This window comes from Coloeus monedula, assembly GCF_965178545.1.
Source record: "Coloeus monedula genome assembly, chromosome: 2".
NCBI lineage: Eukaryota > Metazoa > Chordata > Aves > Passeriformes > Corvidae > Coloeus > Coloeus monedula.
This window is the reverse complement of record NC_138782.1, coordinates 17,825,392-17,853,311: the sequence shown is the minus strand read 5'-3', so window position 1 is coordinate 17,853,311 and position 27,920 is coordinate 17,825,392. Positions and strand designations below refer to the sequence as shown.

At 42.4% G+C, this 27,920-nt stretch overlaps 1 protein-coding gene across 1 annotated transcript in view; it reads right to left on the bottom strand.

Annotated features, from left to right (window-relative positions):
• Positions 1-27,920, bottom strand: part of ALK (ALK receptor tyrosine kinase) — a gene marked incomplete at both ends in the record, with an annotated part of 306,152 nt that overhangs the window by 21,931 nt on the left and 256,301 nt on the right. Inside the window, 7 exons of the mRNA XM_082277250.1 lie at positions 547-729; positions 1,514-1,658; positions 2,486-2,617; positions 4,910-5,060; positions 9,280-9,442; positions 21,672-21,815; positions 23,184-23,278. Coding sequence (XP_082133376.1) covers positions 547-729; positions 1,514-1,658; positions 2,486-2,617; positions 4,910-5,060; positions 9,280-9,442; positions 21,672-21,815; positions 23,184-23,278 — 1,013 coding nt within the window. The remainder of the gene's footprint in view (positions 1-546; positions 730-1,513; positions 1,659-2,485; positions 2,618-4,909; positions 5,061-9,279; positions 9,443-21,671; positions 21,816-23,183; positions 23,279-27,920) is intronic.

Sequence of the window (27,920 nt, the reverse complement as noted above, 5' to 3'; positions counted from 1 at the left end):
GTAATCAACATAATGCCATCTGACAGCTGCCCTGAGACACAGGGGCACATGCAATTAGCTCCTTGTTGACTGAAGTCATATTAAGAGGGGTCCAGGCTGGCAGCCTGAGCCTCTGCCCCCAGAAACCAAGGCCCACCCACAGCAGGGCAGGGGAGAAGCTGTGTCTTTCCCCCGGCATAAAGCCAGGCTGCCAGTCTCCAGGACCAAAGTCCTCCAAACACAAGTGCTGGCAACGGGAGCACACAAGCTATGGCTCCTCCTTCTCCAGCACTGTCACCCCAACATGAAAGGCTTAGGAATCACAGCAGGATCTCAATGGCACACTTTGCAGAGCGCAAAGCCAGGGTTGCAGCTGAAGGACTGGCATCTGGCTCTTTGCTCAAAGACTAAATGCTGTATTTTCATCTAGTGCTAAAAAGGCAACACACAAACATACTAGTACATAACAGTCAAATATGCTAGCTACAGGAGAATTATCATCAGCATTTTGCTGATCATTAGCACTAAAGGAGGGGAAGGGACACCTTGAACACGAAGCCACTTTACCTATATATCCTCCGCCTCCTCCACCTGAGGAGCACCCCCCTCCACCCCCTCCGAAACCCCCTCTTGTCTCCCACCCCCACTTCTTCATGGCCTGGGGGCAGGATCTTCCTCCAGTAGCACCTTCCAGCAAGGATTTTCCTGACCACAGGAAGGAAGTGTTATCATTCCAGCCACCTCCACCACCTGCAGTTGAGAGAAGAGAAAAGGCACAGCTAGGGGTTACTTTTTGTGTAAGAAACACTGCAGGGATCTGCAGGACAAGCACCCATTCAAAACATCTCAGCTGAAAGTCGTCATTTGCACCTCTTTCCACCTACCATACAAGGATGAGTATTTTCTATGGAAAATTTAAAAAGATATCCCTACCTAGTCTCCAACCACTTATTTCTGGTTTACAGAGCCTACCCCTTCTCTTTGCCAAAAATACTTTTGAAAAAGAACAGTGTCAGTTCTAAAGTAGAACAAAAGGAATTTAGTGAAAGGGGTGTGAAAACACATCCCAGTCCTGCTCTTCACACAACATACCCATCAGTGACTCACTTTCAGCTCTGCTGGTTGCTCAGTCCAAGGTCTCTTCTCAGAGACTTCTAGCCAGGGTGCAATTATGCTCTCTCTGCATAAGCCAGGGAAACTGTGAATATGTCCACACAGCACAAAACAGTGCAGGGAGCAGGATGCCACACTGGCACTGCAAACTCCCACATCAAAAATCAAACAACTTTGTTCATGAGAGGTACTGCATTATTTTGGGAGAATGTTACCATTGCTATGGCTATTCCATCTCTGATACCCTTATTTATGCCAAGTATCCAGCACTGTGCGTACCTTCTATTTGCATTCATTAAGATTCTATATTCCCCCTTGACCTGTGTTTTCATGAGTTTTGCCTCACCTTCTTGTGAGGAGGCGGAATCTGGGAGTACCACATATTCAAAAGGTTTTCTTAAAAGGAATAAACTTTCCTTACCTGCAGCTCCTGAATTTCCATTCAACCCTGGAATAGAGGAATCATTCTCCAGTCTTTCTGGATGAAATGTGTCCGTTTTGGCCCTGTAGGCCCTGCCACCACCCCCTGCTGCAATTATCAAGGGGACCGGTTCTCCGTTCTCCATCTTAACAAATTCAGAAACAAAGGCAATGTTCAAACATGTAAATGGAAGTTCAGCCACATGATAGTTATGGCATGTTGCACCCAACAGGCATCTAGGGCTGCTCAGCACTGCACATTGTCATTGCATTATTTATGCACCCACACCCAGAAAATTAATGAATAGCACTAGCCCTACCAAGTTCTGCAACAGGAAACAGCAGTGTCAGCAGCTCTATGAATTGTATCTACCATGGTGATGGCTCTTAGAAAGCCTGTAATGTCCCATGTGATGACTCTTACCAAATGAAACAGCTAAGGAGCACAGCTCTGTACAGTGCAACACAGTGTTCCCACTGGCAAAGGACTGCCTGAAACCAGTGTTTGGAATGAGTACTCTCTCAGCTAGCACAGGACAGGAAATATCAGTGATCCACAGCTATAGGATTGCCAACAGAAAACATGCAGGCTATCCTCAACTTTTTGTGTCAGGCCAAGAGCATAGCTGAAGTCTCATGTTCTACAATAACAGAGTTAAATGAAGTCCTGCAGAATTTGCTCTTTGCTGTAGAACTGCACTTCAGCATCTTAGTTTTTATTGAAAAAAACCCCCCAGTTCAACCCATTATGTTTGTGAATGGTACTCCAAGCCACTGAAAGAAGTGTGGCCATATTGCACAGCAGTTCTAAGAACTGTGAAGGGCCAACTCAGATCCATACATCTCTCAAGTGGAAATCAAGGATAACTGGAGCTCACTCTGTGGACCCTCTCCCTGAGGTGTAGAAAGGATTTTTCAGAGGCAGGTGGAAGGATGTTGATGCTGAAGGTGCATGGGGACTGTGTTTCCATACCTTGAATATGTAAGTGGCACCGCCCCCACCTCCACCTCCTCCTGCCCATTCATTGACACTTCTGTTCACACGAATCTCTTCTTCGATCACGTTGTTCTCTCCGATGCAGACCTTCTGGATAACATCATTAGTCTGCAAACAGAAGACCACATCTGAATTCAGGTAAGAAACCTCCAGGCCCTTGTACACACTGAGGCCTCATGAACCCTTCACTGTCCCAAAGCAAGAAATTGTCCTCCACCGAAACTACATGAGCAGAACCAAGTGAATGGTCTTCTAGAAGATTCTGGCTTTTTGCCTCAACCTTCACCAGAAAAATTTGTTGCTATTTTAAATTGAATTATTTTGAAGCAAGCTCAGTGCTGATACCTAATATCATGTAAAATAGCTCTATAAACTTTTAATGTACAAAATATAGCAGAATTTGCTGCAAATATTTCCCAGCGTTAATAGTCTGTATTTCACAAGTGGAGGAAGGGAGTAAACTTGGCAAGGATGTGCCTTGTCCCATGTCACACAACAGCCAAATGGCAGAGACCTAGAGACAACCCATGCTTCTCTACCTCATTTCCAGTCCCTCATTGGCTGGGGCCAAGCTGCCAAGGTGTATCTCTGTTGATCTTAGAAACAATTTTACTGTAACTACAAGTGCCTACAAAACCAGCAGCAACCCCACCTTGGATTGCAATGTTCACCTGATGTTAGGGAAAATACCTCACTACAAAGCCTTCAAATTTCCTACTTAGCATTTTTTCCCTTCCATCAATTAGCACCCAGTATACAGAATTTTCTGTATGAGGCAAATCCCTGAATTCACTGATTTCAATCACAACACTAAACCATCATTTATATGTACTTCAGGACTATGATGTGGTTTAAAATTGGAGCACTAAAGTGACAAGCAGGACCCTGCTGTGAGCATTTTAAAGTTGCAAACTTTGCTTTTAGCTTATTTTACTTTCCAGGTTTTGTTTCAGTAACGCTATCTTGTTATATTGGACATATATTGCTTACTGAACTTACTAAACCAACAACAATTTCCGGAAAAAATGCACAAACATTTGTTACAGTAGGATTGACCTTCTGCTTCCTTCTACTCTCGTGTATGTGTTTTCTTTTGGAAGGAGAACATGATAAATCATACTCAAATTACAAATTATTCTGCTGACCACAAAATATGTTCCAAGTTGTGCTAGAGATTGAGTGGCATCCAGTTTGTGTGTGCAGACTTGCCTAAAGAACTAAACAGCCCTCCTTTCCCTATTTTTCCCTCTCCTTAATTGATTTGGAGTTGGGTGGGAATGATTAATAAAATGACAAAGTCAATGACCCAAAGGAACCACTAGATTATAAAAAAAATAATCCTTCATGGCAAAGACATAACTGATTACAATCCAATCTAGTAAAAGTCCCCTCTACAAGTCAATGCAATCTCTTTGCCTCAATGAAAGAATTACATTAGCACTCAATAAATTCTCACTAAGATTACAGTGGCCTGCAATTTAATGAGTCCATATATTACACTCAGCTGGAATGTCCTAGTTAAAGACGTTGGATGGACGTTTGAGTTAGGCCATTTCTCATTTCAAAAAGGCTTTATATTAATGGTTTGTTTGTAGATATGTGTAATTCTAGTTTTAACATTATTTACTTCAGCAGCCAGACTTGAGAAACCCTTTTACTTGTCTACATCCTTCAACCTTTCTCTGCTCTAACAGACTGCTAAGCTTTCATCTCTTGGATGCCAGCCATTAACAGCTGAGAAATGCACATCATTTAAATGTCCAGCTCAAACCTGTAGGTGAAATTTCATCAGATAATGCTTAGTTTGCTCCCTGAGAGTGTCCTATTCCCCCATCCTCCTCCAAAGAATACAAACCCATTAATAAACTATTGTGCATGCAAATAGTGTCCATCTTTCTGTCAAGACATTTCCAGTAAGAGCTGGTTAGTAACACAAAAATCAGGACCGAACCAGCAACGATTGATTTGTCTTTCCTGTTCCCATATGGAGAATAACCAAGCAGGCCCTGTGAAGTGGGTATCTCTAGAGGTGCAGAGTATATGATAATGGCAGGGCTGGCCTCAATAGTGGAGCAAGAGCAAAACCCTGCAAAGTCAGCCTTGAAGACTGATCTCCAGAGGAATGGAAGGCAGGGTTGTCTTTTGTCTCCAAACCCCCGCACAGGTGCTCTCAGATCAGTCAGGAACCTGTTTTGTATTATCAACAGGGCCCAAATGTTGAAGAGAAGCAAGCACAGGGACATGGTGCTTCATCTTCTCATGCTCTCTCAGTAAAACTGTACCTATTCCTTGACTCCTATAGCCCCAAACCCCTTGAAGACAACATGTTTCTGTGTGAAAACACAAAACTCCATGGACTGGTAGAAGGGATTAAGGCAAAACAGAAAGGCAGTCACTTACACTAGGACAAGCATCTTCTCCTTGCTGTCCCACCAAGATATACAGTGTATCGTCCTTCTGGAGGTCAAAAATTCCCAGCACAGACACGCCGTGGGACCGCACCATGGTGTTCTTCCCTCCTTTCCCACCAGCAGCTCCATAGCCTGAGATGCTGCAGAAAAAAGAAAACAAGAGGCTGGCACCTGAGTTGTCCCAGTCAGGTGGAAGGGAGCACAAACCACTTCTGAGCACTGAGCGTTTTGCACACCCAAACATGGTGGCACAGAGCTGTGCCCTGAAGTCCTGACATTCTAAATAAATTTAAACCTGAAGCCTGAAGACTGGTTTTCTACTCTGTTTGAATCTGTGAGCTTGGGTAGCTACAAAACAGATTCTTTCACATTGATTCTTGGGCAAACACTGCTGAGAACAGACTGAGCAACTCCCTGTAGTTTCCAGCTTTAATATATGAAACACATCTTGTTTCCCAGAAGGCACATCCTTGAGAAGTTTTCAGCAAGGAAGAGAAAGAGCAGAAGCAGGAAAACTGGTAAAAACAGGACATATGGCTAAAGAGAACATTAAGCATGAGATTGACAGAGGGAGATTTAAGAAAGCAGACAGTGTAACTGGTCCTGGTAGCATGGACCAGATGGAAAACAGCTCTCTTATTCCCAGGACCAGAGGAATACAGAAAGAAGAGTAGATGGAGATGACACTACTTGCAGTAAACAAGGAAGGCAAAAGCTCCCTGGTCAAACTCATGGTGACCAGGAACATCTCCTGGTCTCCAGCCAGGAGTGGGCAGGTTACACACAGGCTGCTTCAGTCTCAGTTAAGGCTCTGGGTCTTTTATTTCAAGCAGTCAAGATTCAGAGGTGCTTACTGTTGTTGATGTACCCAAAGATGTGGCTGCAACACTGTGTTGCTCAGTTCCTCCCTCTCCCTTTCTAACAATGGACATACTTAAAGCAGCTTTCAGCAAAGGATTTCAAAGCACTTTTTAAAGGTCATGATAAAACACACATCTCTGCTGCAACGAAACATAGAGTTTCTGAGCAGGTGAATGATGGTACAGCAATTCAGTTTACATCTGAAATAAGCAGGTAATTCTCCACTGACATTAGTAACTTTCCATCTATTTCTGTGAGAGCAAAATTCCACCTAGAGCACATAACCAGAGACGACAAGACTGAGAACTCAAAAAATTGCTCTCAGCTTCCGACCAGGCACAGTGTAGGTGCTCTGCTTTAACACCTCCTTTCCTCCAGCACCGGGCTGCTCTCTGCCTCTGCCCAGCATAGTCCTGCCTGCAAACAAGCAGTATCTCTTAAAGCATATTAGATCATGGCAATGTGACATGATTATGTTCATGCCACTACTGATAACCAAAGCAATCAGTCCTCAGTTAGGCTGTCCTGGAGCCAGCAGAAAAAGTGATGGACACAAGCACTGGGCCACCCTGAACAGATGCTGCATGAATCTGAAGGCTGAGTTGATTTGCTGTAGAGTTTTGCAATGGCTAATGAGGTGCACTACCAGGCACAGCAAGCTGGCAGGGCTAATTGGCTGCCAGTAGGGGCCATACTTTTCCATGTAGGAACAGATTTTACGTACAAGCAATGATGTCAGAACGTTCAGGAAACCCAGTTTGACCTCATTCAAAGACTGCAGACAAATAAAACCTGGTAGATTCAGGTGACAGTCATTCCCTATTCAAAATGGGTGTCACTATTTAAACAGCTCTCTTGACTTCAAAACTTAACAGGATTCCTTTCAATAGGAACATCTTTCTTTTACAGGAGGAATCCTTTTAACCATATTGGCCCTGAAGAAAGGTTTAGCCTACCCAGAACAAGAACACAGAGTACCTTCCACTGCCTTCCTTATTTTCTTTTACTATGACACTTGTGGGATCTGAAAAAGAAGCCCACACCTTCAGGAAGGTTCGGGATGTGCAGAGTGCAAACCAGGCTGTGCAAACCAGGGCTGGAGAAAAATATGCACCATAACATCCAGGTTATGGGAAACACTGGACCAAGGCTTGAGAGTACGAGAAAATGCTGTGCCTAGGCTGGCTGACTCAGAATGACACAATTTTGCACTCTGCTGGGCTGTGTTCTTGTGCCACCTTATGTGAAAGGACCATAGAGAAGAGAGGACAGTGGAAGTGACCACAAATGAGGCACTCAGCAAAATGGACCAAAACCTCTTCCCTTAAAAATGAAAAGAAGTTGGATAGCAGAAGGTAATGTGTAATTTACTACTAATTGTGTAGTTCACTTCTGTCATACTTGGTCACAGACCTACATGACCAGACCTTCTGAATGCTGGAAGGAAATCTGAAACAAAAAATTCTCTTTTATAATGTTTAACTTCATTGTTATGCAATGTGAAGTCACATGGGAGCAAACCAGAGCATGTAAAACTCCAGTTTTCCAGTGTGGGCACTACAGTGTGTGGCAGCCTACCCAGGCCTGCACAGATGGTAGGGTTTTCTGGGTGTGGTTGGTTTGTGCTGGCAGAGTTTTGTGCAAAATTGAGCTGTCTGTATTTTAATAAAGCATATTCTGCCTCATGTTCACAAAATCGATATCCTTCTTCTGCAATTAGCAGGGGTGTACATTACACAGTGTAAAACACACTGATATGGCAGAACATCAGCTTTCTTGGGAGCCCAGCAGGCAGCAGGAGGGTTTTCTCTCTGTGTTAGGTGTTTCAGCAGTGCCCATCAGGAGAACTTGCAGGACCCACACTGCAGCAGGACTGCAGGGCAGAGCTAAACACTGGCAGTGAGTCCAGACCCTGGGAAGCCCTGGAACTGATATTGCAACTTGACATTTTCCTAGGGCTATGCTATGCTGGCAGATTCTGCTGCCCCTTCAGCAGACCAGAATCAGGAAGATGTCAAGTTAATTTAAGCCCACAATTGCCTCCTGCTTTCCCCAGGCTGTGAATTTTCTACTATAGCCTTAAGAGGTGCAAAAGAGAATGTCATCCCTTTATATATATGTTATGCACGACATTATACATCTATTATCTCTACAGAACCTAAAAGTCTGTTAGGTCATTTATAGGACTTAAATAGACAGGTCATCCCTGCAAGGCCCGGGATTTGTATTGTGCAGCAAAAAATCAGCCTGGAGTTGCACAGGAATTCTGGCTCTTCTTGGGCTCTGATATTAAAGAAATGACAGTACTGTAAGCTTTTGAACTGTTTTGCCTGTTCTTTTTTGGGCTATACTTTATAACCATATTTACTGGATGCTGGTTCTGAAAAATTCTATTCACCTCAGGCAACTCCTTGTTGATAGCTGGGTAAAATATCATTAATGCTTTTTGCATTACCATCAATCCTTGTAGGAATAGGCACTCAGGCAGAACTTGTGCCTAGCCTAGCCAGTTTCCCAAAATTTCTTTGCTCTAGACCTCTGTTAGAGACTGACATCTACCCTCAACATTCGCATTCTTTTTCAATATAAAGGAAAATAAACCAGATGGGACCAGCAAATTGTAACTGAAATTTGTTCAAAGCCTTCAATGGAATGTTTTGCTTTGAAATCCAAGATACCATCACTGGTTTCAATATGGAATGCTGCAAAGCAACACCACTAGGCAGTCATTGGTTCAAACTGACAGTTCTGCTTACAAAGTGATGCATGTAATGGCTTCATGTTACCATTCAGACACAGTGAACTACACTTCGATTGCACTTCTTTCCCCAGCAAGAGCAAAAAGGAAAAAATGATTGGTAAAAATCTGATTAACTAGCACTGAACCGTAACTGATCATCTCTCTTTGAAAATAACTCCACAGGGGGATTTCAGTGTTAGAACCCTCAGTATCACAGAGCCTACCATTTAGGTGGCTGGCTTCCAGAATCAATTCTACAGTGGTAAGCCAGGCTTACAGGCTCAACTTGCTGTGTCTAGATTCAAAAAAGTGAAGATGCTGAGCAGTGGTTGATGCAAGCTGTCCTGTAAGAAATGCTGACACATGATTATGCCTTCCATGCCAGGTGAAGGGTGGGAAAAACTCATTCTGATCCCAGAGCTCAAAGAATGAAATATGAGAAATGTATTCCTCTTGGTCTGGGGAGGTGAAAATGCTTCATTTTCAGCTACTGATAGAGCTCTCCCAACCTGTAACCATTTAGGGTAAAGATTTGCCTGCCTCAGAAAATTTCTTCTCTTTCACCAAAAAAGTTGCATCTTCCAGGGAACAAATCTGAGACTAGAGAGGCTGGAAATCACAGGCTCGGTGACAAGTAATACCCCAGTAGATGTGGCCACACTTCTGAATGTAATACTTCAGAAATGCCTAGCATGTAACTGCAGCTTGGATAGTTTCAAACACAGATACATCACGATGATCAGAGACAGTTCCCTCACCTGTATGTGTTGGTTGCCGGTACTCTCCAGATCTGAATGCCTTGGAGAATCCCTTCAGCCCCCACGACCACTCTGAGCTTGGAGTTCCTGTAGGCATCATTGCACTGGCTCTGTGTGGGGCCATAGGGTCCACTGGCACCACAGGTTGTGAAAAACCACTGATCTGAAAAGAGGACATAGGCAAAGCATGACCCCAACACCCAAAGATCAAGTAGTTGTTCTGCTCTTTATCTGCTCTGCTTGTTGGACCAAGAGAAGAACCCGGCCTTGAGGTTTTAATCCAAACAAATACAGAATTCTTTTAAAAGACTCACAGTGCTGTGCATCTCAGTATATGACAGCTTTTCATCGACATCTCCTGAAATCTATCACAGCAATAAACATAGTTTTATTTTTCCTAAGGCTCAAAAAGGCTAAAAGCACAGAGTGGAGAAAAATGCAAGAGTCCACCCAATTTCAGGCTCTGCCCTCTGGGCTGTTAAGTGCTCATTCATAATCTCAAGGCTGGTGCATTCTAGCCCTTTCAGTTTCTAGAGACATTTGGTTATTGAATTTATTTTAAATGGGAAAGTAACTCTTAATTAGATAAAAACCTGTAAATACAACAACATCACTGTGATTAAAACATAACAATAGATTAATTGCATTTTGAATAATTATTTGCTCACAGGAGACTCAAATTAAGCTTCAGAAAGAAAAACACCTGACTGAGCCCTGTAAAACAAGCATCCAACTCTGCATTTTCTAGGCTAGATCTGTGGGTGTAAATCAATGCATCCCTATTAGAGCCATTTCCATCAACTGGAAGTACTAATCCTGTACAAATAGATTTCTAGGAAAAGGCTTTGCTAATTTGTGTCTCAAAAAAATCTAGTTTTTAAAGTTTGAATACACAATGGTGAAAATTACGTACTCTTCCTTAAAGATTCATTTTAGGAACAGCACAGTCCCAAGAACAAAATGCTTTTGTAAAACCCACCTTATTTTCTAGTATATCAGGAAATACTTCCTATATAATCAGAACTAAGATCTAGATAGTAAATAAGTGGACTAAGCATTTTTTGTGAACATGACATGATTTATCAAACATACTTATTAAGAATCTAATATACACAATATAATAAGCTCCATTACATAGTTCTACTGCCATTAAAGAAAAAAGATTTGAAATACATCTGAAGCTTTTTTCTACAAATTGTGTTGGTCCAGTTAGCCTTCCATATGACCTTCTCAAAGGGCACCATTTTCCCACCAGCTTCCACAAAAGCGATGCAGACTCCTTCAGCGGTGATACTAATTAGCTCAGACAGGGCATTAATTGGACTCAATGTCCAGGAGCTGGACTCAATGATCCTTGCAGGTCCCTTCCAACTTAGGATGTCCTATGATTAGCTTGATCTGCTTCTTGGAATTTGGAGCTATTGTCTAAGCTGATGTGGTCTAGAAATGATGGTCTGCATGAGCAAGGCCAGAAGTTCTACTGTTACTCTTACTGGAGGGGTTCGCCCTCCAGAAATACAAGAAAACACATTAGCTTAGCCAGAAGAAATGTCTGAATTATCTTTTCACAAACTAATCCTGAAGCTGAGCTAAATTCCTTCCTGTAAAAAAAGTTCCGTGAGTGAAATGGATCAAAGAATTTGACAAGACTTTAAGAAATAAAGCAACCAGTATTTCTGAAAAATATTGGTAATACAGTGTTGTGTAAAACTGCCACTCTTTAAGAAAATCTCCCAATCTAAGTACTGCTGAGAGAATAATCCCTTCTGACTGAAAAATCTACACCACCCTTCCTCAAAACTCCCCTGCAAAGGTCCTCTACCGATTTTGTCACTGTTACTTGTTTCATTTACTTATACTTATTTCACTTATTTCTCCAGTCCCTCTGCAACGGGTGGCAGTAATAAAGTCTTAAAATTATTAGATAGCAAATAGAAGAATTCCCCTCTACTCCTTTGCCTCCAATGCAATGCCCCCAAACCCCCAAAACAACAGGTAAGAGGGTAAAGGCACCTAAGGAAGCAAGGTCTAGAATATATTAAAGCAAAATACTTCAGTAGCACTGGTACCAACCGTCTGGCACCAGAAGTTACTTGTGTTTATCCTTGCAAACCCCACCCCAAACCCAAAGGAAAATCTCACACTAACTGGAAGATGAGAGACTCATTCTGTCAGCTATCACAGTGATTTAACATTGCAATACCCCAGTGGGCTTAGCCACCTGCACTGAAACATATGTTCAGTAAAGCAGGCAGGTAAGTGGAACAATAAGAAACCATTTGGACATCTCCAGTGAAATATCAAACATGTTCCCAAAGGTAGATGCGGGTGACCTTCAAGGGGACAATAAGCCCAAAACATGAGAGAATCAAAATGGAAAACTGGAAGTGATAAAACCTAGGACAGATCACAGCATGTGCAGACTGCTGCTATGGTTAAGCTTTACATTTCTGATTTAGTCCCTTGAAATAAAAGTCGCTCCTTAGGTATCTGCTTACGTGACCTTGGCAAACTTATCTCTAGGCGATTCCACGTGTAATACACAGCACAGCTGGACCTGAAACTGGCTGCTCTTGGCTCCCACTGGATTCCAGGGATAGGGGATAAGTGAACGACATCTTATTTCAAAATGCTTTGAAGTGGCCCTCTGGTTCCTTAAAAGTCCTGGTGGAACAGATGGAGAATGTCCTTCTGCTGCAAACATTATGCCTTCAGACTCAGAACTGAAGCAACCTCAACAGCTTTTGTGTTTTCTGCCGTTAGGCAGACTAGAGGGGGCTCACTTCCAATGCAGAGGCAGTATGAGGGTAAGGGCAAACACTGCTGCTAACTTGAGATTAGTTAATATTCACTAAGATCTTAGAATCTGGCTTTTAAGAGCTTGAGAGGATGGGGAATGAAAACCCACGGATATATTATGCCAGGGAGCACGATGTAAGGAACCTGGAGATGACTGAGCACAGGAGGTACTATCCTGGATTTCAAAAGTGGTCCTGTTGTAATGGACACAATGGTGTATATAAGATTGTCTGTAAAGCCTCCCAGGTTCTGCAGCTGCTGCAGCCAGTGCTAGCAAGAATATTTACTCACTTTATTCAGGTGAATGGTAGACAAGAACAGGAAAAAATGTGTTTCAGAACTAGCAGATCTGGGTAGTAATCTTTGCCCAAAACTTTGCAGGAGGAAGTCTGGCCCAAGTGAAGTCCATGGGGAGACTGCATCTGATTTAAACCAGTAGGGATTTTAGTAAAACCTACAGCCAGGTGTTGCACGATCTCCTCATTTGTCATTGCTGCACTGATGTGCAAAACAGCCTGTCGCGGGTTCGGTTTGCAACCGGGCGGAAACACCAATTTAGTGTAGTGGTTTGGTCCAAAATACTCATTACTGTTTGTCTGCTGTGAGATAAGAATTAGGAGAAATGCAAAGCAGGCACCAAACTTGAAAGAATATAAAGAAGTTTATTAACAGACCTAAAAGAAGGGAAAAAAAAAAAATACCACCTTCAGAACTCTCCTCCTCCTCCCACCTTCCTCCCTTCTCCCACTGACAATGTAAAAAGACAACCCTTAAGATGTTCAGTCTGTTTACCACTTCCATAATAACCTTGTTCAGTCCATTTAGAAAGAGAAGTCTCATCTTGCTCATGCTATGAAAACATTATCACAACGAGACAGTCGCCCACTTCCAAATATTGTTCAGTCCATTTAGGAAGAGGAGTCTCTCTGCCTGCGTGTGAGTCCTTTCCCCCGACTTGCAGCTTTTCCCGCAACTGCTTTCGAGGGTCCACTCTTGAAGTTTTTTGGGGTACAATTTTAAGGTTGAGCCGTTCAGAAACAGAAACAGAGGCCCTTCTCCTTCCCTGGGAGCAAAGGGTCTTCCTCATCTTCATTGTTAGGACTGTCTCTGGGAGCATCTCTAGGAACTGAGGTTTTCTCCTTTCCCGTTTGGAGCAAAAGTCCTCATCTGGTTCATCTCTCCCTGTCCAAACTTCTCATGAAATTACAGCTGTGTCAGCATCTGCCTATCTCAGCGCAGGTGCTTTTGCTCACGAGTTGAACACTCCACCCCCCATATCTTCATGAAATTACAACAGGATACTCTGATATATCATAGCTTCACAACAGAATTTCAGCTTTAAGCATCTCCTCTCTCTCTTCCCTCAGGTTTCAGCTCTTCACAGCAGTAAAAGGGTTAATCTCACCTCGGCCTTGCAGCTTTGCAGCTGGAATGTTGAATTTTTCTTATCGCAGTGGAGAGGGGGGAGAGCCGAGCCGCTCCGGCTGCCCATGGCAAGGCAGTGGGGGGGTTCCATGGCTGGAACAGGTCCATGGCTCCAGGATGGCCGTGGCCCGGCCCGGCCTGGCCCAAGCAGGGCCTGGCCGGGCCCGCTGGCCCCCACACGGGGCCCGCAGCCACCTGTGCCAGCGCCGGAAACGAGAGAGAGCTTGGAGGGGGAGTTTGCCCATTTTTAAATGTGGATCACAGAGGTGGTCACAACTTTAAGTGGCTTAGAGAATTGTCCATATTCAAACTGGCCAGCTGATAGGTTCTGTCAGTTCCCAGAGGAAACTGTAAGCACCCCTTAGCAAGGACATCCCTTCTGGGACTATGCTTGCTAACCTATGACACAGCCCTACTCCTACTCCCTACTCCAGTATTTATAAATACTGGAAGCCAGTCCAACATAGAACAGCTTTGTCACTGAATTAAATGGGACATAATAGGACACAGGAAGAAGTTGCTCCTCATGTCAATTAGGACAGATGGATCTTAGTTACAATTCTGGATACAGACTAAAAACCCCACACTTTCCCCCCCGCCTCAAATTTCACAAAGCCAACCCTCAGTGTGCAGATGTAACAGCAGCCCAAGATCTGAAACCACAACCCAGCAGCAAAACAGAATACTGCCTGCCTTAATAACCCACCACTTCTTTTTTAAAAGTAAGATTTCACTCCCTACAAAGTATTGATTTTCTCTTGATTCTAGAAATGACTGCAGCATGTCTTATGAGCTTGGAGAGAGCATTTCTACAGGTTGCTGCATGCCACAGCAGTTAACAGTAATTCAGTTTGAAGCATTATTTTGATCTCCAAAGACTAAAGCAGCAGCATTGAATCGAAAATCCTTAAGCAGCTTGGCGAGAAGCATAGATTTTTTTCCATCTGTGAATAACTGTGGTCTCTTGCACAGTGCACAGCCCATCCCTCCTTCCTTCTGCAGTGTGCGGCAGGATAACACTGCCAGCACCTCACACACTGGGGGAAGAACAGCAGGACTCTCCAGGCTAAACCTCCCCAAAGAACTAGCAGACTGTGGAATTCTGCCCAACTTCCCACAAGTTACATATACCCAGTTTCCAGAAAGAGCTGAGCATTCCCATGACAAAAACCAACATGTAGTTTAATGTAGGGTCCCTATATAGTCTGCCATTGGCAGCTGCAAGATGCTACCTGGATTTAAAAAATGGAAATCTCTGTTGGGGGGGGGGGGGGGGGGGGAAGAAGTGGAGATCACAGTGGGATTCAGATTGGGGTACTATATTTCAGTGAATAAGTCATACATCAGTTCAATTTGATAGAATCCTCCCTTTTAAAATAAACATGGCAGAGGAAACATTAAGTTTCTGCCTGTTCACGCACTCACCTGCCGTCCTCAGGCACCCTGGCAAGGTCCCCAACACATTGGCAAGGTCCCACAAGCAACATTTTGCAAAAAATGTCATTTTGGCTCTATTAAAACAATTGAAAAAGAAATTTCTTCCTTCATAATTTTCTTTCCATAAAGAATTTACTGATTGATATATTTACACACACAGTTGCTCATCCTTTTGCACAGCAGAAATTCTAGCTTTCACACAGTTTGTCTAGATACATGAAATCCACAGCAATCAACTTGTTGGATTTCAGCCACAGCATAAGGGAAGTGATATCCTGCTCTTGGAAAACAAAGTGAACAAAACCCCACAAGACTTAAAATTACTAATTTGTTTGAAGCTCTGATACCACTTGCAGCCTGAGGCAATGCTGCTGCAGGCACTGCTGCAAATAACAACCAGCAACACTGAAGAGAAAACCGTGGGGCAAAGCCTAAGGCACATTTGTACTTCTAACATAGAAAGCAATTTCACTGGCACATATACAGCACACAAACTCCATGCCACAAACCAGAAAGAGGCATTTTGGCTGCACCTCAAGGGCCTAAATGTATTAACTGGCATTTGTTAAATCAAGCTGGCTTGAACTTAGTTTAAGCTCATTCCTGACCAAAACTTAAGTGATTTGAGCAAACTGCCAACCAAGCACCAAGGTACTCGGCTTATTTTGGAACCTGGAGTAACATGCTAGTGAAACGCTTCAGTGCTTTAAAACAGCGTGTAGACAGTGTGTGGAACTTGCTGTGACAACCTCTATTCAGAGCAAAAGGCTATTCCTACTTCCAGTAGAGTAAAAATCCACATTAAAAAGGGCTATAAATTCTCATGTTTCAGGGGCATAAGAACCCTGGTGGCTAAACTTCTGGATGCAATTAATTCTTCCTCAGAGAGTACATTTTACCTCGTCTTCTCAGGCAGGTGTCATCAAGCTTGATGCCATGAACATGTGGAATGTTTGCTTCACCTATTTGTAAAAACTTCCATAAGTGTCCTTTGCAATATTTGGCCAATGTGGGAAATCAGAGGCTTATAGGAAACTGCCCACCTTAATCTTCACTAACATTTGGCTGCCACTGGCACCATGGGCTGTGTGGAGAGCTGTAGATTTTACTCAGTGCATAAGCAATCTCTGTTATGCATTACCAGTAATTCCAGGGTTGGTCTGTGCTGGAAGCCTGCAAGCAAAATATACTACAAGCATATATAAGACACATACTCATTGAGGTAAGGATTTCAATTTTGCTTTGGTTTCTGCCATTTAACAGTGTTCTGTGAGCAGTAATTGGAGATTATTACCTTTCCCACAATTGAATTTGCCAGAGATTAATGGGGTAGGGGGTTGGAAGATGATGGTAAGTGGCAGAACTAGGTTGTGCTCACAATCACAGTCCCTGACCTGTTAAGTGTGTCTACAAAATGGTATTAAGGGGATATAAACTGATCACAGAAATTAGTGAGTCTTGCCAGCAAAACAAGAACCAGTTACAGAGGTATGACTAGATTAAGAGAGGTCAGCTTTTCCACTCTTTATGGAGTTACTATTTCTGTCTCTGTTTTCTAAATGAGGGCGGCAACAGAAGGCTTAGATGAGTTTTTCAGTTCAGCAAGAGCATCTGCAATGATGACAAATGTATGCCAGATTGATCCTGAGTATCATTTCAAATAAATACTCAAAAGCTTGATTGATGCTTTAGATTTTTCTTAAGTGTTTACGTATAGGGAACACTGTCAGGGCATCCTTGTAGGAAATTGTGGTCAGTGTAAGAGGGTAAGAGCACTACTGGCACTGGACAGCAATGAGAACTCTTTGTTTCTTGCCACCTTCTGAAACCAGACACTAACAAAGCAGCATGAAGAAAGCTAATTTCTTTTCCCTTTTATGTTTCACAAAGAGTCTTCCATAAAGGGTGTTAAATTATACTCGCTATCAACTTTTTGGATTTTTTTTGCTCATAATTACACAGGATGGTAGAAATGCACATTAGATAACAACGACCAAGTTGGGTGGAGGTGGAAAAATTGTTTCAAAACCTTTTTTGAGATTTATAGCAGTTTCTGTACAATTTAAACTGCTATTCTTAAGAGTGAGCAGCTTTGAAATTTAGGTCTGAAACCTGTGAATTGCCCTGTTTGTTTCAATTGCACGATTAACTCTAGAGAGCAATTATGCCAATTCAACTTTGCTAGGTTGTATCTGGTTGCATGCTGATTTTCAGTATTGCACTGTTGCTACTTTCAATCCTACGGAGAAAGCAACTGTAAACACTGCAATAAAGAAATTCATACCTACATATTCTGAGATCCCACTGTTGTGTCCAAACATTTCCATCACTATTCAGAATGTTACTTTTGTTGGGGGGAGGGTACTGGGCTGTTATTCACTGTGTTAATTGATGCATAATATAAAAATGCAGTTCTGCAGATACCTTTATTGCATTATACCAACAGTTCAGTTAGTATAATTGCACACAAAGAGCAACCAAATGTAATTTTCTTTTACTTAATACTTGCTCCGCTGTTCCTTTCAGCTCCTTCATCTGATTAACTAATGTGACTGAGAGTTCTTCCGAGAAACAGCCATGGAAGTACTCAAAACAGGACTCTCACTGACGGAAAATGCAAAATCTGTGCAACCACTACATACTGTGGGGAAGAGACTGGAGAAAAACCATAATCCAGTCTGGATGAGAAAATGATTTGATGGCAGTTTCCGTGCAATAAACCAAGGCTGCACAATGGCTGGTGGATATGCAGAGAGGAAGGGACAAAACAACGCAAGGTTTGAGGGGAAAAAAGGTTAATATTTCTGCACACTGCATAACACACCGTTTTTGTACTGTGCCCTGACACAAATAAGTTGTCAGTGGGACAGAAGAGAAGCTGAAACATCAAAAGAGAGCCTATCCTCATGGCATTTAAAGCCTATTCAGAAGCACCAGAAATCTTTAATTAAAGCTTGATTGCTCTGTGTCTTGTTATCTTCTTTTGCCTACTGAGAATCCTATTTTGTCTCCTTCAGTTTCCATGATAGTACTTTGTTTACCTCGAGTTCCTCATTATTGCTCACTGTATCTTTATATGCCCAAATTTCCCACATTCTAGCCTTGTGTATAAAAGGAAATTGAACAGGTTTGATATAAATTAACTTTTTAATTGGTAGTTGAATGATAGTATGGTTTGAGCAGCTTTCAGTTTTACTTAAACTAATACCTAATCAATTTAAAACCGAAGACAAAGTAAGCCTGGGTTTACAAGAGAATAAACAGCACACAGCCTTTTGTACAGATTTAACCATCTCAATGAAAAATCCTGGCTCCATCAAAGCTGCTTCAATCTTCTGGTGTATGCAGACCTTGTTACAACTTTTTTTTCCAGAATCTTGCTTCTAGAACCAAGTTTCACCTGCAACCTTTCAGCAAGAAGACGGTATTCCAGCAAATAACACATCATTAGTTAATTGAAAAGGAAAGAATTTGCACTGCCCTGTGAACATCTATCTAATGGCCACCTTGCACTGCAAGCAACTGTGTGACATGAAAACCACAGGAATTTTTCTGTGCTGGTCCTGAATATTCCTGTGCTGGTCAAGAAACTTGAGAGAGTAACAGCACTAGTTGTAGACATTTCAGGTCTTATTCTACCCAGTGTGTTCATTACCCCAAGTGTGACACACTGCAGTGGGTAACACATTTTTGGAAGCTTCTGGATCTTTCACAGTGTGGCTGTCTTGTGTGTTTTGAATCCCCAGTGAGCATGACCTGGAGGCACTCATGACCAGCAGCAGCAAGGCTGAAGAAGCAAGTCAGTAGGTACAGAGCCTGAGAACAGAGAGGACAGGGAGGCTGGTGGTGCTGACCATCACTTTTGCTGAAAATGGATTTCCAGGCACAGGCAAAAGCAGCAGGTGTGTATAAGAGGTTGTGCTAGGATCCAGAGGAGCAAATGGAGGGCCCATGCCCTTGAAAACAATTGAGCTTCTTTGGATTGAATGTTGTGTAAACAAAGTGGTAGCTGTCTTTCAGACTGTAGCTCCTGCTGTGAAGGCTGACCTGGCTTGGGGACTGAGGGAGGGCATTTTATTATCCGGTTGTCTCATCAGCTTTAGGAACACAGTTCTTTGTTTTAGTATGATTTCTTAAGAAGGAAATATTATAGTATGTGAACCATCACACAACTCAAAGATCCTATTAGCTGTAATTACTTTTAGCTGAGCTCATATTGGTCAGTGCAGTCTTTGGGACTTCAGGGTGGCACTGATGCTGTTGGTTCACTCACACAACAGTAAATATGTGCCCATCAAAGGAAAGGCCTTGACAGACTCAGCCTGAGGTTTCTTAAATGCATTACGGGATGCAGAAAGAAACAAGATTAAAGCTGGGTAAAACACATAGCCCAGGGACCAAACAAGCATCTGCAGTGTTTCTTGACAGCAAGCAGGGGCTCAGCAACACAAAGGGAAAAGGGGATTCGGTGCTGCAGAGACCCTCAGAAATGCAATGACTTTCACTGCAAGAAGCTGCCACTCAGCTTCTCTGTTTCTGCCCTATCTACTCTGAGGGCATGAGGGGAGAAAATTGCTGTACGAGTGATTTCAAACCCCAAGGGCTAGAGACAATTTTAGACAGAATATGAACAGGACCAAGGATAAAGCTCAGAAAATAGGCAAGCTGTTTTAGATTGGAATTGCCTTGAATTTTCACCCCAAGGTCATCACAAATTATTTTAATTGCTCCAAGTACCTCACTGACCTTCTCTTCTACCCTCATGCAATCTGATTCCCTTTATTTCTACTGTCTAAGCCTTTCTTTAAATTGAATTCCTCAGATAGGACAGGGAGCAGAAGAGCTAGATGATGTCAGGTCTAGTGAGAAGTAAGAAATAGCAAAATGCTCAAAGAAATTTACAGACACAGGATTTCTAGCCCACGCACACCTTACATTAACTTTGCATCTAAAATCTGATGTTTTTTCTGTTGCTAAAACAGTAGGTACCCTGGAAGGAAATGTACAGCTGCCTTAGGAAACTACATCATCACCAACAGAAAGTCAGCCAGAAATCCATAATCTACACCTGCCTACGGATCCTCACACAAGATCACTGACCCAAGGGCAAAACTGAGAGCACTTAAAAGAAAACTCCACTTACAGGCAGGAAACAGAAATACAGATACTGAAGGGAGGACTTCAAAGGATCTTCAAAGAGAACATATAAAGATACTTTTGGAAATTATGCCTTTGTGACAGCCCAAGCTCACACACAATGTCTGTAATAGAGCTAAACAGGACCTTTACAGCTGAAGTGCAGCTTCACCCAGCCCAGCATCCTCTCATATGGGCTCATTGCCTCTGTCTCGCTCCCTTGAGGCTCCTGGCAGTGCTTCTGCACTTTTCTTGCTGTGTGATGCTCAGGACATAAAATATCAGTAAGCTCCATGTGATGGCAACTCAGCCTACCCTGCAGGCTGTCCCCTCAGCCTCTGCTGCCGGAGCTCACTTCACGAGAGAGCTCAGGCAGCTGCCCTGCTGTGGCAGCATGGAGTGGGCTCATAGATCCAGCTTTTCAGGGAGGCTTTGAAGGCTGTGTAGGGCTTTTGGCCACACTGACCACTGCTGTCAGCATCAGAGCTAACACCACTAGTTCATGCACCTCAACAGAGCCCTGCATGCAGCAAAATAAAATACAGCCTAGAATAGAACTGATGCAAAGGACTCTTCTTAGGTGGAAGAGTGGGAGAGAAGGAGACATCAGGAACAAATCCCTTGGCTTACTGACTGAGCAAAGGAGGCATACATCAACCCTGCTCTCTAACTTGAGAGATGGTATTTCAAATTGGCAGGTAGGTGGCCGGCCCTAAGAGAGGAGAAGCAGCTGCACACAGTGCTGAGGGCTGCAGTTGTAACAAGTGCTTGTCTTTCCTGTAGCTGCTCCTCACTTCCATGGTCAGCCCTGCTGCCCCAGGTAGGCTGGAGGTTGTGGCTGCTTGAACCGCTTCCAGAAGAGAGGCTGGCAAGGAGGAGGGAAGGAAGCAGATTCAAATGGAAATGCACCTTTAAAGCCCAAAACAGGTATTGTGAGTATGTGGGAAAGCCTGGGAGAGGAGAGAGGGAAACATTTGGGAGACAACAATGGGAGGGAGAAGGCAGGGAAGGGAATTCTAATATCTATTGGGCCCACACCATCACAGTTAGGTTGGAAAGAGGAGCTGAAGGGTAGGGGGGAATAAAGTAACATGAACATTCAAGACTGACATTTCTAACAAAAGAAAAATCGTATTTTAAAAACAAAGTCCAATGCTGTACTGTTTCAAATAGACGATGAATATTTTACTGAAAAAGTGAGGCTATGTTAGTTCAAACCAAGTCTATATTAACTAGAGTTGGGTGTTCAAGTTAAAAAATTCTGAGCTCAGTCAATTTGGACACTTCATTTTGATTCCTGCCAATTTTTAGATGACCATGACACCAAACAAACATATCTTACTGTTTAAAACCACACTTTACTTTAAGAAGAGGCCCCCCTCTGATTCTTTCACCAGCTTACAGTCAAAATCTAAGTCACAGTTAACAGCTAAAGGTAATTCCTTTCTAGAACTTGTTTTGTTTTATTTGTATGGGACTTGGGAAAAGCTCTAAACAAAGGCTCTGGGGAAAAAAAAATGCATTTAGCCACATCTAACTGAAATCTGTGGTAGCTGGAAATCTATCTGATGATGCTTTTCAGACTCGACAATTACCTGCTGGATCAGAAATGGGGGCACTGCTGAGCTGGAGATTTCCCAGGAGCTTTTGTTCCCATCCAAACTTCTTCTGGCCACCTCTACTGGTGAGCAAATTGCTTGAGTCTGGAGTGGTACCTCGAGGTGTCTTCTCTCCACTGACTAGGAAACAAGAATTCACAGATTGGTTTATGGCTGAGGGGGACTGAGTCAGTATGTAAGCCAAAATTGAAGCTAAAATAAGAGCTACAGACTTCTGTGCTGAGAGTAAGAGCCTGCAGTCACAGGATATAACATTATTAAAAGAAATGGGCAGATTTACTTTCCATTTTTGTTACAGAACTGAGACAAAAGAAAAATAAACAGGAATGAGTGGTAGACAAAACAGCAAGTGAATGAAGACACAAGGCAGAAATACAGAATACAATCTTTAGCAACTGTTACTTTTTTTTTTTTTTTTTTTTTTTAGCCAGTAAAACTATGAGGAATTTTCTTTAATTCTATTTTAATTTTAAGATCTCTCTGAATACTGGAACCTGAGGTATATTGTACTTATGCCCAGAAACCAACAGGTATCACTGCATAAATGGAGAGACTCATGCCCCAGGCAATGCAAATTAACATAACACAAAGCATGCAAAGCATTCTGACTACAGAATTGGTTTAGAGGTTTTCAATCTGAACAGGGCTGCAGAGGTCGAAGCTTCAAGCCTGGGAGAAGAAAGGATGCACTTAAGTTCTGCTGCTCAGCCCAAGGCAGAAGTTTAATTTGTTCAGAGCAGCAATTCTCCAGACCTTATGTAAGTTGTTGGTCTGAGGTACAGTGTGGCAGATCGTTGAACACATTTACAAATGAAGCAATTCACTATGCATGAGATTATGAAAGATGAGTCAGACACAAATGTTTAATAAAAATCTATGTATGGTGAAATCTGGCATCAGAGATATAGACTGGGCATATTCTAGAGGCCAGTCAATCACAAAGCCAGGATCAGAATCCAAATTTTTCCCCAGAGCAGTAGAGTGTGAAGATCCTAGTTTCTGATTCAGACTTAAATGCGTGTCAGTGTAAATAAAATAACCTTGTTCTAGTTTAACTGGAGTACGGTACCCAATGTCATTGCCAAGTCAGTGTCAGTCACAGGATGCCTGTCTTTCCCCAGCCAGTGTCCAGCTGCCATTCATTTCGATAACTGTCACACAGCAAACCAGGTCATGTGGAAATCTATAATCACAGACTGGCTTCTGCATCAGCCTGGGCGTATAGGTGATGGTTCTGCCTCAGCTGGAAGCTGCTCCCCCACACTGTATGTCTCACTGTCCACTTATGCCAAACTGGAAACCCATTCCCTGCTCTGCTCCAGCAGTAAGAATGCACCAGAATGGGGTCCTCTGCCTAAGCACAGTGATTTCTGACACCTTTCAGAGTCTTTTGAGGATAACAACATCCAGACCGTTCCCCCCAGTTTCCGAGTTTCAATTATACGGCAAATAAAAGACAAGTCATTTGCAGATGAAAGGAAAACTTACTTGTTAAATAACAGTCCAGGCTAAGGGAGACATTGTCAAAAGCAATAATGGCATCAGAGCCTTCTTCCCATGAAGCGGTGATCTGAAACCAAAACCTGCACAGATTGGATAAAATGGGATTAAATTCTGCTAAAGAACATGAAATTCAGAGCTCTGAACAATTACAGCAGTTTTTGAATGGTGGAGAAAGACTTTTCACATATAAAAATATAAAGTGATGGAGAAAGTATGCTCATTCCTAACAAGGAAAGATGATCTGAAGAGGAGAGCTACACATTTATTAAGGTAGACAGAATAAGACAATATTGCCCCTCTTCTCTCCAGAGACAAACAGCCTGAATGAGGGAGAAGTGTATGTGTGTGGTCAGAAAACAAAGTCCCCTGGATTCTGGCACAAATAAAAAACCAACCAAACAAACACCCCTCTAAGTGATTTTATTCTCACAAGTGATTTATACCCCAAAGTATTAAGAAAAATAGGTAGGCAGGGCTCCTGAAGCAATCTGGAGTTCCTAAAAGGAACTAGCAATCAAAGGCTGAAACCCTTTTAGAAAGTATTTGGTGTTGATGTGCTCTCTAGGAAGCAAAGGATATCTGACAGCCCTGGCAGTCACAAAAGAGAGGACCTGACACTGGGTAGTCCACAGGAAGAGCAGAACTAATTATCTCCGTATAGAAGATGAGGAGGTTTGCCTTAAATCACTTCCTGATTTAAGGAAAGCTGGCTTTTGCCAGGAAGTTATGCCACTCTTACATTACCAGAAGAAAGATCACTGTAAATTCACCCTCAGTGATATTACAAGGCAACAGGAAGAGCAAAAATTACCCACAACCAAATACTTCAAATCTGACAGTATATTGACCATGCATTAATTTTGTGTACTCATGGATTTAAGTTTTCTCTTAGTTTAGCAAGTTCATGTTCTCTCAATGCATATCTGCCACATAAAAACAAAATGCTCTGCTTAGGAAACAACAATTTCTGAAAGCAGCCAACCATGGCTCAGAAGTCAGATACAATGCTGAGAGGTTGCATCAAGACTATAAAAACATGAAACTATCACATGCTGTAGAACAAGCTGCAAGTGAATAAAAAATATTTTCTAAACTTAACTCTCTGTTGTATCTTGATGTTTTACACCAGCAGAAGTTAAGCCATTCGTGGGGCTCTTTAATGTAGATCTATTGCTAGTGCTTACTGCTTTATCTTTTAGAGATAAATGTTCAGTCAGAATGTGAATTCTTGCAGGTGTTTCAGTTTAGACAAGAAAATGATGACAGAGCAAGGTATTTTTGAGGAGCAAGGTATTTTCTATTTATTTAGAAAGGCTTTAGAAATCCTGTCTCTTCCTTGCAGCAAAAATCTAAACATTGGCAGACTTTTTCTTCTCACATTCTGTGGTCCTTTCTGCATGGCACAGGGTCTAAAAATATTTTCTCTTAGCTTTGTGCATGTTATTAGTATTCTTACATTAATCTTGGTGATTCCTACTCCTTTACCAGCAAGCCAACCTCAAAACCAAAATTTCAGTGACGTTTTCCCTAATCATATGCATATTTACTCTGGGACAGCATATTCCTGTGTTTCCAATGTGGATTTTGACTGAGCCTCCTGACTCTGTCAGCAAATGTAACCAACTTCCACGTTGTTCTCAAACACAGGGCAGCTTTCCAGAGGGGACGGTGAGGTTTGGCAGAAGCTAAAACAGACCCCAGGGATATATGTGACTTTGAGGATAGGTAGGTTAAAGTGCCATCATCTTCTGCAATTGGTGTTCTTGCTAAGCTACAGCTGGGGACAGAGGCAGAAAACCTGACACAACAGAAAAGATTTATACAGTTACTATGTTCCTCCTTCTTTAGTTCTGGTAAAGAAAAGCAACGATGCTCCAATACTGAAATTTCTCACTCCTTTAAGATATGCATTGCACATATGGAGAGACTTCTTTAAAACTGACTTCATTTGTTCTAAAGATGTGAGCAGCTGCCATGGAAGAGCAGGTGACTGACAGGAATAATGGTGGATATGGAATAATGGTGGATATGGTGAAGGAAGTGTATCCCTAGCATCAAAAGAAACTCCAAATTGCAAGACAATTTTCTTTGCTAAATGATCCGTCTTTATCAGTTCAAAAGGTGGCAGCTCCATCCATACAAGTCTGAATATCACAGAAGTGTAGTTTTAGCCTTCCCAAATCCATAAAAAGGGCAACTGAAGATTAATGCTGCCAGCAGTCTCACAGTTCTTAGTTGGGATACCTGAAACCCCTTGTGGGTATGCCTAGGAGAACTGAAAGGAACATAAAATCCTTGGATATTAAATTGGCTTCTGACTGAATTGGCTGCCCTCCCCTTGCCTCCCACTCTCATTTGCTCTACAGCTGACATCCCACAACACTTCAAATGAAATTACAAGCTCCAGCACAAACATAAGCTGTTCAGTTTGAGACATGCAATACAAAACTTAAACAAAAGCTGTTGAGCAGACATAGTGGGCTCTGATCTACTTTTTCCTGCAAGTCACAGTGCCAGCAGCAAAGATGACTGAACCGTGCGTGAAACAGGTCCTGAACACCACAGGTAACAGTCTGGTATTTTATGGAGAACCAGCACCCACCTCAGGCTGTAAAATACAGACTCTAGCCAGCAGAAGCTTCTCCTTCCCTGTTGTGTGCTGTTGAAATGCCCAGGAAGAGGTAGGGTGGAAACTGGTTCAGCTGCACATCTTTCAGATGGCTCTGTGTGAAAATCAGTGCCCTGCACACAGTGACCCTTGGTGCTGCATTGAAGGGACCGAGTCTGGTGCATTTGACCCTCAACCTGTTCCCTCAGGGTGCACACTAAATGCCACTTGGAGACAGGGACACTTTGATCTGAATTTGTGTTTGTTGATGTGAATTTATGTTTGTAAGGTGTTAAACTGAGGCTGTAGAATTAATTACAAAGACAAATAAACAGTTCCTCTCTGTCAGCTTTTCCCTCCACTACTGCAGACTTTAGCTCAGGGAGCAGAGGAGACATACTTCAGTAAAGACTACTGTGGACCTTCTTTGTGCCTCCAGGCAATGAAGCACTTCTAAAAATATCTTCAGGCAATTTCCTTGGCAGAACCTAAGGTTCATGCCCCAAGGTGTTACGCTTTGATGCACTTTTCATGTCGTGTCTCTTCAAACAATAAAGAGCTGTTCTTATGAGAATTATCAAATGTTCAGCTCCTAAGAACTCAAAGGCATGATACAAAGCAGTATTTCTCTTGTTGAAGGGAGTGCCATGTAACATGCCCATATCAGAATGTAATAGATTGCTTTTTACTTTTATTTACAGTTCATTCAAGTTAAGAGACAGCCTTGCTGATTTCACCTGCAGGAGCACCGGGACCAGAACTCTTGAGAAGTTTCCACAAGTTCACCAGAGATGAAAAAAAATGACAGAAATGCCCCTAAAATACAAAAATTCTGTGAATGCTAAACACTATTAGGACCATCAGTGCTGCTTTGGTTGCCTATTAATCTTATTTTTTCTTAACACGAAAGCAGTTTCAGTACAAACCTTCTCTTGAGACCAGCATTTCTGCAACAAATAGTTCATCATTTTATCTTCTCTAGTTTAATGCCACTATTAATTTAGAAATATGATGTCTTTCAAATTCCATTGAAACAAGATCATCAGTTAACCAACATTTCAATCATTAGCTTTGGTGGCTTTAGCTTAATGGGCTAATTAAGGGAAATTTAATCAAAACTGAAGATGGAAATGTCACACATCAGTGAGATGAAAAAAACCCCACAGACAACCTCATTCCCTTGTTCCCTCTCTCTTTTTTAAATTTTTTTTTCTTTCCCTTTGATCCCTGAAATCAATGAAATAACTCCCTCTGACTTTGGTGGGAGCTGATACTGAAGCAGCAGCAGCAGCAGATGTTACTGCAGTGACTCAGAACAGTTCTGGAGGTGACAATGGTGACTGCTGTTACACCCAGTACCTCCACTGGCTCCAGTACAGCACAGACACTGGACCACAGCCATGCACAGACACACCCATTGCAAACACAGATGCTGCAGTGAACGGCCATGAAAAAATATTCCTGAAGGCAATTATACAGGAGCAGCAAAAGTAGTGCTGGCAAGTTTGTCATGACTCTGTTGCTTAATAAATCCCAGCAACTTCTTCACATGGAAGCCAAATCCTCCTCAGATAAGTCTGTGTTTGTAAGCTAGATTTCTTCATAGGAATGAAAGTGTGGCAGCTATGAAACGCTTTAATGACTTGGATATTAGAAAAATTATTATTTGAGGGCTGGTGGAAATTACTTAACTGTCTCCTTTTGCCCTACTCAACTGGGAGCACAACTAGAAAAAAGGTTCCTTAGATGTTTGGCAGTTGGGAAGTACAAGTTACACCCTGCAGAGCTGAGTGCTAGCTGAGCTGTGAAAGAAAAGGCACACAAAGGCCTTTTTTAAAAGAAATTCTGTTTGAGGCAAATAGGAAATGCTGTACCGGGGGGACAACACCCCCTCTCCCCCCATTTCAATCTCATCTCTGGGGAACATCAGCTCCTCCATTTGAAGGATGCAATTTTACATCAATCCAAAAACCACTCAAGGGTGACCACTGCTCAAATATTTCAGAATCACAGATAAGAAATGGCAAAAAATGAGCTTTTGTTTGTTTCTTTGGCCCCGTCTGTGATCTATCAATCCAGATGAACAGTTCTTTGAAAGTGTATTTTAACTCAGT